Source organism: Pagrus pagrus (assembly GCF_965226575.1).
Source record: "Pagrus pagrus genome assembly, chromosome: 18".
Taxonomy (NCBI): domain Eukaryota; kingdom Metazoa; phylum Chordata; class Actinopteri; order Spariformes; family Sparidae; genus Pagrus; species Pagrus pagrus.
The window spans coordinates 27,822,032-27,835,276 of NC_140202.1; the positions used below are offsets into that span (position 1 = coordinate 27,822,032).

Below are 13,245 nucleotides of genomic sequence, written 5' to 3' on the forward strand. Positions count from 1 at the left end.
AATTACAGAACAAAACTAACTCTGCTGCTGCAGTCGTCATCGTACTGCAGGAAAAGTGAAATGTAAAGGGGTTCATCCTCTGGGGAGCAGAGCTGTGCTGATTCAAAGCTGCCTGTTAGATTTGGGAATGTCTTGCGTACGTGGAAAATGCATGCTTGGTTTAGTTATTTCTTGTTTTATTTTGTAGTTATATCCTCATGTGTCTTGTTGTGACTTTCCACTTCCTGTCTTTGTCTCTTTCCGAACCTTTTCTTTGTACACTGGTGTCTCATTTGTTAGTCATTCTTGTGTATTGCAAAGATCCAGAGCTGTCAGACATGATGTGTGTTGTGATGCTATAAATTAAATAAGGTGTCAACAACTCAGCAGCTATACGACGTAGATCATGTGTAACTGAAGGAGCTGCGAAGAGCAAAGTAAGGGTTTTCTGTGTCATTTCCTGTTTTATTTTGTAGTTATACCTTCATATGTCTTGTGACTTTCCACTTCCTGTCTTTGTCTCTTTCCCACTCTTTTTCTGTGTACACTGTTCCTGTTCCTGTCCTCAATCCTCATGGTTTCTGGTTCATCCTCAGTCTTTGTGTTACTTTTATATTTTCCTCTTCCTGCCTTTTCGTCGTCAGTTGATTCTCACACGTTTGGATTTTTTGGCTTTTGAACATCAGCTCATTAAAGCTCTTCTTTTTGTTTCCAACCTGCCGGGCCTCTGTGAGCTCCTCACAGTGTCTGGACGGAGCCCACATAATAAGTTTGTCAATTTAAAATTCAAACTTTGTTCACCTGCAGCGTATCTGTGATAAATAACACATCGCCTGCGTGTAGTTGAAGGTGGTGCGGATCAGAAAAGGTGACCCTGCTGAAGGTCATGTGATCAAAACCCTGTTCATGTACACGTTAAAATTCATACGGTAACTTATGATTCTTTCATTGAGTGTTGATCTTGTGTGTGTCTGTAAACACTGAGCAGACGTACAGTTCATTTAAGTCCTGGCTCAACGGTCCTCTGGCAGCGTTCGTTCTCGATGATGAGTGAAAGTCAGCGTGCCGTCTCGTAGCGCTGCGCTGTGACACTTCCTTCTGTCTTTCACAGAGTATCAGAGGATTAAAAAAATGGCAGTTAGCTGCAACAAAACACACTCCACATTAAAGCAAATTGCTTCTTGCGATTGTTGATAGTTTCTCATTGTGGCGTCCCTCTCGGTCGGAGCCGTGATGTTGATTGTGGCTGAAGGGGCCTTCAGATGACTGATAAGCGTTGATGAATGAAAATGGAAATGCTTTTCAGCGTTTTGCCTTCAAAGGGAAATCAAACGGGGAGGAAGGAGAGGGGCGAGCGGAGGAGGGAGAATATTTGCCTTTTTGCAATTAACAAGATATGTTCTTTTTTTGTGGTCAGAAAAATGGAAATGGCTTTTAAGGTCGTAAAGGTCGAGCGCATCGAAGCATGGTGGCTCCGCAATTACTCTTCAGGCAGCGGCCTGATTGGGGGGAGGGCGGGGGGGTCCGGCCGCGCACCGACGGTCAAATTAACGAGACGGCCGGCTCCCTGTTGAAAAGATCACATGTGATTACCGTACATCAAACAGACAGAGCGCTCAAATTATCTCCTCTCTCACTGTGAAGTCGGAGAGAAAGGGATAAAACGCAGACGGACTGATTAGTTAAAGGCTTTAAATGTCAAAACTTTCACCGTCCACAGCTTGAATGAATCTGCCGCTCTGTGCTCAGAGGACAGGTGGTGGTGGTGGGGGGGGGGGGCGGCCTCCGGTTTACACTCAATACAACGACCGCCGCCCTCGTGACATCACGGCGGACACGCCGGAGATCACCGGACTCCTCGATTACAAGTAATACTTTCAATTAATGTGCGTTTTAATTATCTGCTTTCTAAATATTATAAAAACCACCACAGCTCCAGTCAGGGGTTGGTGGTGCTTTGCTCAAGGGCACATTAAAGACAGCGTTTCAATAATAACTGGAAGGAATTTGTCAACTTTGATGATCAGCATTTTCTTGTTTAATGCTTCGATATCGTTCATGTTGAATATTTTACCTTTTACAATAAAAAGCAGAAAGAAAAAGCTTCTGCAGTTGTCTTTTCTGGTAACGTCTCACATTAAGCTCCTTGTAATAAACTGTATATGGCCTCCTCGTTGTCCATTAATTCCTGATAATGGACCCCTCATCGGACATTATCCCTTACCTAAGGCCGTTATAAGCTGCTTATTAACACTAATATGTGTTAATAAGTATATTTTAGTGTTAATAAAAGCAGAACAAACATGTTTATCATAATAGCTTTTCCCGAGCTGGGGGCACGACGAGGCTAAATGAGTCTCCCGGTTTTCCAACAATCGTCCCGTATTTTCTGCAATTCACGACACATGTTCACAACTTTCTCCTCTTTGATTCATCACTACCTGTTTCTGCTGCTGTACAAAAAATATTTGTTAATTAATTCACAAAGATTAGCGTCTTTGAAGGTGAAGGTAAAGTCTCAGAGTGTTTGTTCGGCTCTCTTACACGACAGACGCTTTAGTGATGTTTGGATCCTAAAGCGCTTAAAATGTTTATGATTTCCAACCAGATTATGTAAAACTGTGAACATTGTTTTCCCTCGCTTGGAGAAAAAATATGGCGCCATATGTTCCTCTGTGAGCGAGAGACGGGGAGAAAGAAAATATTCAAATTTCAGACGATCTGGAAAGAGTTCCTGTTTCTACTGAAGGCGTGCGTTTAGTGAGATCTGCATCACTGAGAGGTGACGAGCCGGTGGTGACTCTGATATTATACTCTGATATTATATTCTGCCAGCGATTCACACAATGAAAAGACTTTAATATAAAATGCTGCTGCAGCGTGCACCCGGACCCTCGACCGTCGCTTTGATTTCAAGAATGAGTAAACGTAAATGTTACAACCACCGAAACAAAGACAAGAAAGTATGACGAGGCAAGTCTCAAAATATTTGCCTCAACACACGGAGACTAAACTCTAAATTTAAAGATGCACGATGTCAGTTTTGAGGACGAATGTGTGACGATACAAACCCAGAGATTTGGAAAATGTCTGTTACTGGAACGTCAACACGAGAGAGACGAAGCTTCACCTCCAGGACTCGTGTGGTCGTCTTGTTCTGGTGAGGAAACCTGCAGAAACAATCACCGCTCGCTGCGACGTGAGTCTGAGTTAGATGTAAAAGTATTTGCGTTATTAAAATGCTGCAGGACGAGATGTGTTTTAAACCATTTGCATCGCTGTTGAATGAAAATGGGACGTGTGTAAAGCACCTTCTCGCCGTAATGATCTCGTAGCGCCGCAGAAAAGCCTCGGCAACCCCTCCTTCATTTTTCCTCTCCTCCTCTCCCTGATGAGCAGAACCATCCCTTCATCATCAGCCGGGCCATAATGTACTTTAGTCTGGGGACGGGGGCAGAAAATGGAAGCAGAGATTGAAAACAGATTCACTTAGAAGCTGATCCTACATTAGGGGATGTGTGCAATACGCAGGAGTCATCAAGGGTTTGTTCGTACGACCGGAGTGATCCATCGACGGGTCGACGCGCTGCAGAGCAACACGCTGAAAGTTCAGCAGGCTGCAGGTCGGAGGTTCAGGGAGTTCTGCTTCACATCGGACAGAGCTCGGGTTTCCTGTCGGACTCAAACACAACATCTGCACGATTTTCCACCATCTTCTGTTTTACCTCTCCCGTCATTTCCTCCTCGTCCAGCAGCTTTCCACACTGTTTTCCCACCGACCCTTCAGCCTCCTGCCTGATCAACCTCGTCTCTGTGGTCCAGCTGACCCTGAAGCTGTCAGCAGTGAGGCATCATGGGAGTTGTTGTCTTCCTTATTAATCAGCCACCACTGCTAATGAAAATCTATCTGACGTGACTCAGGCAGAGGTGTTTTAAAGTTTTATTACGTTTTGTCATTTTATTTCTAATGTTTTCCTGTCCTGTCATATAAACGCTCTTTGCATGTTGAAACTGGGAATTACAGTAAATCTGAGAGGACCTGAATGCACCATGTCACAGCTAAAATGTGCCTTTTCTCATTTGAACTAAAATTTAAATGTGAAAGGAAAATAATGGCAGTGTGAGCGGGGCCGTTTCATCAGTGATTGGCTTTTTCGTCAGATAAATCAAAATTTCTGCATTAAAAAAAACAATTTCCTGCAAATTATGAAATTCACTTTTGTGATATTACTTCTCGTTTTCACGCGTCTGTGTTTTCTGCTCCGCGTTTCTTCTTTCAATAAAAAATTGATGACAAAAAAAGTCATCTTCACTCGAAAAAAGAGAATTTTTAAACTGTTTTTTTTTTTTTTGTCAGTGTTGCATTCAAGGACGCGCCGACATTCAAGAGATGATAGTCGGCTTGACAAAAGGCAGAACAAAAAGAAGGAACAAAGGCTGCTACACACACACACACACACACACACACACACACACACTCCAATGATGTGACAACAAACCACAACATGTGACATCAAACTGACGTGCAGACGTGTTTTAACTCCGTCACATAGAAGCTGTGACTCTTTCTGCTGGTCTGTGATTTACATGTACAGGTTGATGATGCTGCAGCTGACTCCGCCCACACCTGATCAACACCTCAATCACCTCCACCTGTGAGAGGAAGCTGTGAGGGAAAGTGATTCAGCCTCAGGAGGATTTCTTCCTCGCTTGTTTTTCTGTAAATCTGATTTAGTTTTTATAAGTGATATCAGAAAGTTGTGAGGTGGAGCAGAAGCACCAAACTTTAGACGGATGTTTGTGTTTGCGGCTCTGAACAGAACTGTTGACTCGGCTCAGCGTCGTGCTGAAGGTTGTTCCTCTGAGCTCAGACTGAAGGAGACTGTGTGAGTCTGTCTGTGTGTGTTTGTGGAGGCGGACGAGCTTCAAGGCCTGTTGTTGGACACTTTGATCTGATTCAGCCTGAATGGATTCATGGACTCGACACCTGTGAGCAGGCGGATTCGTGTGACACCATGTTGCAGTATGAAAGGTGAGTGTGAAGTATTTTCCTCCGCAGCAGCTGCGTTCAGCTTCAGTCCTGACCTGAGCTTCATTCACTGAGCCACATGTTGGTCTGTGCTCCTCTGATCAGTCAGCAGTGAGCGGTGTGTGTCCAGGTGAAGCTGCTGTTAGCTGGAGTTAATATTTTCTTGATGACTGGCGGAGACCTTGAACCTCCCTCTGTAGACTAACGTCACTTCCTTATCTTAATCCAGCCTCAGGCTGTGATTGGTGGATTGTTTGTCCAGCTGTTGGTAAAAATATAAAATGAGATGTGAATGTTTGTGTTCTGTGTCTGAGCTCAACTTGAAGCCTCATCAGCTGCATGACTCTGAGCTGCAGTCTGTGCTGCTGCTGATCCTCAAATTATCAAAAGCACCGAGCTGCAGAGTGAAGCATCTCAGCAGCCTCGTCTTCTTCTTCCTCTTCTTCTTCCTCCTCCTCCGTCTTCCTCTTCTTCTTCTTCTTCTTCCCCCAGTAATAGCAAAACATATTTAAAGACAGATATAAAGTTTTAAATGTAACTAGACTCTTCAGGGATTTACACAGAATTTTAAATGGATACGTTTGTGATTAACAGGTATTTTTAAATTGAGAAGTTTGTGATTCAATACGTCTGTAAAAATGTTCTAATACTTAAATCAAATGTATTTATTATACAACTAAACACTGACGAGTGAAAATGAAGACCGGTTCTGGAACTGCACGTCTGATTTATCGACTGAAGCGTCTTCAGAAACTTCAGGTTGTTTTGGTTTTATAAGAGAAAGTTTGCCGTGTTGGTCCAGTTTGAAATCCAGGATACAGGTTCTGCTCTGCGTCCTCCCTCGTGTCAAACAAAGATGAAACGTCTTATTGCAATGACAGAAAAGAGTCTCTCAGCGCCTGACGTCCTCTCAGTGACGTTTCTGTTCAGGATAATTAAAACAAATTCTGATTAACGAATAGATTTTGTTTGTGTCACGGCGTCGCTCTACAGGGACGTCTGACAGTAACATTGTTAGTGACTTTGACATCACATCATGGAGGCGGTGACAGACGGGTGGACAGACGGGTGGACAGACAGGTGGACAGACAGGTAGCCCCGCAGGCCGAGCAGAGAGACAGACGGCCGCTGACAGCCGCCCACCCCGCCGGCTGTAAATGACAGCTGAGTGTCTCTCCCCTGTAATCCAACTAATAATGTCCCCCTCTTAATATTTTCCCTCTCCCCGCGTTGATGGATGGGGTCAGGCTGCGATTCCCCCGGCGGAGGTCAAAGGTCAAACCGGAGCCTCGGCTCTCTGCTCCGCCACTGTAATGGGAGCTGAAATATTAGTCCTAAACGCCCGCGGACGCCCGACGCCTCAGCACAGATGATGAATTAACTGCTATGAGGAATTACAGATGGAGCATTCAGGAGACACACACGAAGTTTCCTCACACACACACACACACACATCCTCCTCGTCTACACACCTCCGTATGCAAATGATTGATAATAGACATCAGCGGCGTCAACTTTATGTCTTCTTCCCCTCACACACACTTCCGTTACGTATGCTAATGATTGATTGTCTCCGTCGACGCCGGCATCATCATCGGCTTTTATTTATCCGTCCGTTTCCTGCAGCAGCTCGTGGCCTCTCGCCGCCTCGTATCAGATGGTTTTTCAAATGCGTTTTGACGACTGATGTGGAAACGCAATCAGGACGAAACTCCATGAATCCACATTAAAACCACAATCATCAAGCTGTAAACACACACACACACACACACACACACACACACACACACACACACACACACACGGTGGTGAGACGTCACTCTCCTGAAACTAGATTTTTTTTTAGATGTTGTTTAAAGGAACAGTTCAGTCATTACCGCCTCACGGACACGCTGACGGAAAGTCAGGTGAAGGTTCGTGGTCCACAAAATCTTTCTGGAGCTTCACAGCAAAACAGAGTTGCAGCGTTCGAGATCACGAATAGAAAACGTCTTCTTCTTTGTTGCATGGCGTGTGGATCAGAACAGAGGAGGTCCACACATTGTTTCCTCCAGGAGAAGTTCAGATACTTGTGTAAAAACAGACATGACACTTGTGTAGAAGTAGTGATCCAGCTTCTTTACTCCAGTAAAAGTAATAGAGTACAGGCTCTGACATGTACTCAGAGTATCAGAGTAAAAAGTCTCCCTCTGAAGGACATTTGTGGTCAAAGCTAACTGAAGCTCACAAGCTCGTATTTGTACTCGGTTACTTCTCCGTGTGTGTGTCACTCTTTTGAACGTCACAGTAAAAGTTGGTGACACTCGTCTCGTTCGTCCATCACGACTCGTAGGAAACCCGGCCTGTTGGTTTTGTCTAAAATCTGATCTTGTGAAAATAAAACTGATGATTTCTCTGTCATCAGCTGTCCGTCAGCGACGCCGGAGAAAAAAACAGAAGCAGGCTCAAATGAGGAAACGGAGACATGTGATCTTTAACGGACTGATGGTCGGCTTAATAGAAAGACACGCGTGTCTGCGGAGATGACAGGACGCCTCCACAACGGATTCACAGAGACATGACGGGGAATTATTGACTTTTGTTGTGTTTTACAGCGACTCAGAGAAACTGGTGACAGCTTTCTGACTGTGTGTGTGTGTGTGTGTGTGTGTGTGTGTGAGAGAGAGATGGTGCGTTTAGGTACAGTGAGAAAGCTCGCTTTTGTTTTGCTGTATTTAAGCAGATTCATCATCGTTGCCTTTGTTTGTGTCTTTTCACTGATTATGCATAAACCTCTTGTAAAATATTATTCTGCATCTTATCAAACAGCATCACAGCGTCTTCCAGAAAGCTCTGCTGACCCCGTTGTAATATTTATAACCTCGTCTCTAGACGGACTCGTCCCTACTTTCTACTACGTTCCTCCTTTGCAGCTGTAATAATTTCTGCAGCCACTAGAGGTCGCTGCCTCACAAGAAACCTAAACACGGGTCATAATAAGCTGCTTTCATGCACCGCTATTCCACCTGCGTTTTCTTTTATCCATCCAGCTTGTGTTTTCCAGAAATCATGAGCTGGTTACTCGAGATAATCCACAGGCCGTGTTGTGTGCAGCCTCCTGTCCGTGAGGAGATACGTGATTCCTTCTGAGGTCTGTGGATCATCTCGAGTAACCGGGTCAGGATTTCTGGATCTGTGTTCAGATCAGGACGTACGTCATCTACGAACAACGAGTCGTGATTATCAGACTCGGTGCTGCAGACAGAACGAAATCAGTATGAAAAATAATTGTGATTATTGCACCTGAACGCACCACGACAGAAAGTACAGTGTGAGAAAGTGTTTGTTGTTCTGCTGCTGGAGCTGTGTGTGTGTGTGTGTGTGTGTGTGTGTGTGTGTGTGTGTGTGTGTGTGTGTGTGTGTGTGTGTGTGTTGTCCTGGGGGATAACAGCAGGTTGACTGTCCTGATTCTGTCTGCTGTACTTTACCTGGTCACAGCTCAGTAATACAGTCAGCACACATGCAGCCTGGGATGTAAACACACACACACACACACACACACACACACACACACACACACACTGCGGAGCTGAATGCATGTTGTATCAAACGCATACAGTGCACGCAAACACACACACACACACAGGCTGAGTCAGAGGCAGGTCAGCGGTCACGTGGTCGTACTTAGAAAGACACACACACACACACACACACACACACACACTGTTCAGAACTAATTCTATAAGGGGGTCCAGCATGTCTCCCCTGAAACCTCCAGTCCAATTCATTTGATTTCATTAGAGAGGGAGAGCGAGCGAGGTAAACTGTACTGCAGGCGAGCGAGCCGGGCTGCAGCGGTGGTTTTCATTAGGAGCTGCTGGTTAGAGCTGCGATCCAATTTAGACTGCGGGCTGGCAGAGTGGAGAGCTGTGTGTTTTTATTGGTATTTAATCAGCTCAATTGGGACGTTTTATTAGTGCAATGCTTTGTTTCGGAGGACAGACGAGAACTGTAGGTTATTAGGGGCTCTCAAAGTGAGGCGCGGAGTCCCAGCAGGGGTCCGGCCGGGGAGTTCGGAGGGTCCAGAGGAGGATGAAATATTGAAAATGTGTCCTGGGCGGCTCGATGAGGAGGAGGGGGAGGGGGAGCAGTAAAAAAAACGCCAGAGTTTGGGGTTCGATTCCCCCTCGCTGCAAATGTCAGGATGCAAATGAGAGTTTTAGTTCTGCGAACGTGTCTCAGTGCCGAGCGCCGAGGTCTCTGCAGGGAAACTAACAGCCAACACAAAGTCAGAGTACAGAGGAGCTGAGGCTCCACGTCAGGGAGGCTAATTAGCTCGCTTTGCTAACGACTAGCGTGGCTCGTGTAGGTCTACTTTGAGAAAATGCTAAATAGCTAAAACATGTCTGAGGCGACATGACGTCGCTCATGTTTCTGTCATCTCTAACTCAGGACGAGCAGCTGCAGCAGCTGATGTGACAGATCAGGACACATCAGGAGACGGGAGGCGTCGGCTGCTCGCAAAGACTTAAAGGAATAAAATCACCTGAGTGGACGTGAAAATGACGACGACACAGTTGATTTTACTGCACGACTCACAAAACAAAGAGATTTGTTCAGTATGAGGCGCCGTGATGTCGTGATGTCGTCTGTGTTATGTCGACGTCGGGCTCGTGGATCTTGCCCAAGTTTCCAGCTTGGCTCGACTCCTGATGACACGTGACCGGCTCGACGGTCAAGTTAACAATAATTCATGTACAACGTCCAGTTAGTCCTTCAAAATAAAGCTTGCTGATAAAAAGCTCACATATTGTGACTTTTGGACTGTTAACGTTAAAGGATCATACTTCAGTAACTTAGTAACTATCTTCACTCCCGGTCACACTCGGGACGTGAACACTAGTCTTTGGAGGAAAAAGTCCAGAGTCCGACCAGAACCCAATCTCCAGAATAAGTACATTTCTGTAAAACCACAAATAAGTTAAAACTCAACGTTTCTTCATGTTGCAACTTTACGTTCATTTAGGTTGAATTTACCATTTCTCTCTCGTCACAACGCTGTTTCTGCTCTGGTTAGGGTGAAGAAAACATCATGGTTTGGATTAAAATACCTGATCACAGATGAAGATGTGTCCCGGTCTCCTTAAAAACATCCAGTGGTGTGACTCGAACTGTGGCCTGTTGGCAGTAAGTTAACGTATCTGTGGTCCCACATTTCATTCAGGTGACTGGGTTGTCTTGTCCGTGTCGGTCCGAACGTTGAGCTTGACGGTTAAAACAAGCTGCTGATGAAAATCTCAACAGGATGCAAGTGTTGCTGGACTTTGAGACCTTCTTCAGACTTGTGGACAACCCAGCTGCTTCAAGCTGCGTACAAATGACTGCAGACTTTTAAATTACATGCAGTACTTTCACCGAAGTCCAGTTTCACCCAGGAGACCAGTGTTTCGCAGTTTTTCCACTAGCGATTCGAGCCGTGCTTGATGGACCTCCTCGAGTAGCCTCCAAGCGGGCCGCGATGACGTCCTGCGACCAACCTGTAACAAACACCCGTCTCCCCCTGAAATCAATTCTGAACTCATGTTTTTAAAGTCAGTGTTCAGCTCTCAGGACGTCTGCAGCTTCTGGCTGGACCTCTTTAGTTTCTCTCATCAAACATCTGCTGAGTTTCACTGATTCATGTGTTCACTGTCAGCTGGTTCATGTTGAGTTACTGATGCTGAAAACACAACGTTTCCTGTGATGCTGCTTCACAATAAAAGCTTTAAAATGCCAGAATAACGGAGGGCTTTTATTGTGAAGAAGTTAGAGGAAATGAAACGTCACCTTCAAGCAGGTGGAGCAGTCACACGGAGGCCGGCCAGGTGTCTCCTGGGAAAACAAAACGTTTGTCAGTCATCTTTTCCTAAACGTGACCGAATTCACATTTTCACAAACGTGTTTTTGTTCCCAAAACGATGAAGGTCATCGTCCGCTCGCATCACGTAGATCACATGCAGCAAAATTAGACTTTTAATGTTTATATTGCAAAGTTTGATGATTCCAGCTGTTGTTTCCAGCGAGGAGCCGACAGATTCTCAGTTTGACCTTTTTTCTTTATTTTTTTAAAAGTAATTTCTCTTTTAGGAACAAATGTGATCAACAACATTCAGACTGAAACATTCCTGTCTTCATGTTTTAGTTTCATTGAGCTCAGCAGAAACAAAACGAGCTGCGAGAGGCAGAAATATGTGGAGAAGGAAAGAAAGGGAGAGATTTGTGAAAGTGAGGGTGAGAGAGGGAGATAATGAGAGAGAGAGAAGGGGAGGAGACTGTGTGTGTGTGTGTGTGTGTGCGCGTGTGTGTGTGGATATGACTTTATTCGGGAGTCTGATCACACACGGAGCTCCAGTGAGCGCAGAGAGGAGCGCAGCGGCTTCAGCTGTTCACACATCACATCACAAACACCTGATGGAGAATTTACGCACACTGTCACTTCAGCTCCGCGCGTCTTTCTTTTGGCACAAAACCCGCATTTAACCGTCTCCATCCCCGCAGAGACACAGCGGCGGGAACATCTGAACTCCTGAGGTTGAAATAAAAATCGCAAATCCACTTTGTGAGAATAAAAGTGACACTTCAGGAGGATTTGTTGTGTTTTGCGCGCAGGAGTTCGTCTTTTCTCCGCCTCCGCGCGCTCCGCTGGAAGTTTGTGCGTATTTATTCAACATTTCGGTTCCGTTTGAGGACTTTTATGAGCAGAAACATGCGAGGAATATAAAAATAAATAAAAGGTGCCATTTTCTATATAAACGTGCTCTTTATCATCGCGCTGCTTTAAAATAAAAGTCCAGTTTACAGCTGCTGCTGCGCAATAAAGCGAGAGGAAATGTCGTCCTGCTGAACAAACAGCGCTATCAGTCAATCTCTCTCTCTCTCTCTCGAGCGCAGAGGACAGCACACACACACACGCACGCTCATACGCGCACACACACGCAGGCGCTCGCCGACATACCGACACACACTCTCCCGCCGCCGCCGCTGCTGTATCACACCAATGTCATTGCCGAGCTCGTGCTGCTGAGAGCCGCGCGCTCACTGACTGACCGACTGACTGACTGACTGCTCTCCTTCAGGTCCGCTGCTCCCACAGACACCCACCCGACACCACCGGCACACACACCAGGCGGGAGCGGAGCCGGGGACCGGGTGCCTTCCCTCGGATGGAGAGCCGGCGGCGGTGCCCGTGCGAGAGCGGAGAGTCCGGAGCTCCTGCACCCGGAGACAAGTGCACACACACGGCTGTCCGTCTGCCTCTTAACCGGTGAAATAATCACCTCTTAGATCCACTGATCCATTGATCCCATTGACTGCTGAGTGGGAGGAAGAAGAAGAAGAAGAAGAAGAAGAGGAAGAAGAAGAAGAGGGGGAGACCGCGCGCACCGGAGACGCCGGGACCATGATCCGGAGCTGCACGAGGGTGCACGGAGGTTATCAGTGACGGGAGCCGAGAGGAAGAGAAAGAGAAGAAATAAGAGGAGAAGGTTTCTGGTGTTTTCCTCTCGTGCAGTCTTCACTCACTGATCCAGCTCAGATATTGATCCACTGATCGGTGACTGTTTTGTTTTGCGCACCGGGACCATGATCCGGAGAGTTATATCCGAAGGTTAGAGACGAGAAGAAGAATAAAAGCAACAAAAAGAAGCTTGTTGTTTGTGTTCTGCTGCTGAATCAATAGCTCCATTGATCCCAGTGATCCCGCTGATCGGTTCTGCTCTGTGTTGGGAGGAAGAAGCCGGAGGTTGTTGAACTAGACGCGGGAGCGCAGCGGACACGGACGCGGGACCATGATCAGGATCTTCCCGGATTTCAGCGTCCAGGTGACGGCTTCGGCGGGCGGTGGACCCGGGGCTGGAGGCGGAGGAGGCGGCGGAGGCGGTGGGATGGTGGCCGGACCCCAGGTGGGGCGGGTGCCGGTGCAGGTCCCCGGAGCCACGAACGGGACCCCGCAGGGCGTGCAGGGGATCACCGCCTACCAGCAAAGGTATGTGGGCAGCTGCAGAGGAGCGACCTGTAGCTTTAATGTAAAGAAATGTAGGAAAGTGTCTCATGAACACTTCAGGAAAAACACTTAATAATCCTGAAGTGTTGGTTCATGTCTCCTGTCACAGATTTATATTTAATCCTCCTGTAATCTATTTCTAAATCTGTGACAGGATCAGTTCATGGGACACTGATGTTCTGGGCATCTTTAACTCAGTGGACACTTGATTTATTTT

At 46.3% G+C, this 13,245-nt stretch overlaps 1 protein-coding gene across 2 annotated transcripts in view; it reads left to right on the plus strand.

The window, feature by feature from the left end:
• Positions 1 to 11,917: 11,917 nt before the first annotated feature.
• Positions 11,918 to 13,245, plus strand: part of npas3 (neuronal PAS domain protein 3) — a 255,037-nt gene continuing 253,709 nt past the window's right edge. For both annotated transcript variants that reach the window (XM_084380744.1, XM_084380745.1), the window contains exon 1: positions 11,918 to 13,010. In XM_084380744.1, coding sequence (XP_084236870.1) covers positions 12,814 to 13,010 — 197 coding nt within the window. In that variant the 5' untranslated portion in view covers positions 11,918 to 12,813. The remainder of the gene's footprint in view (positions 13,011 to 13,245) is intronic.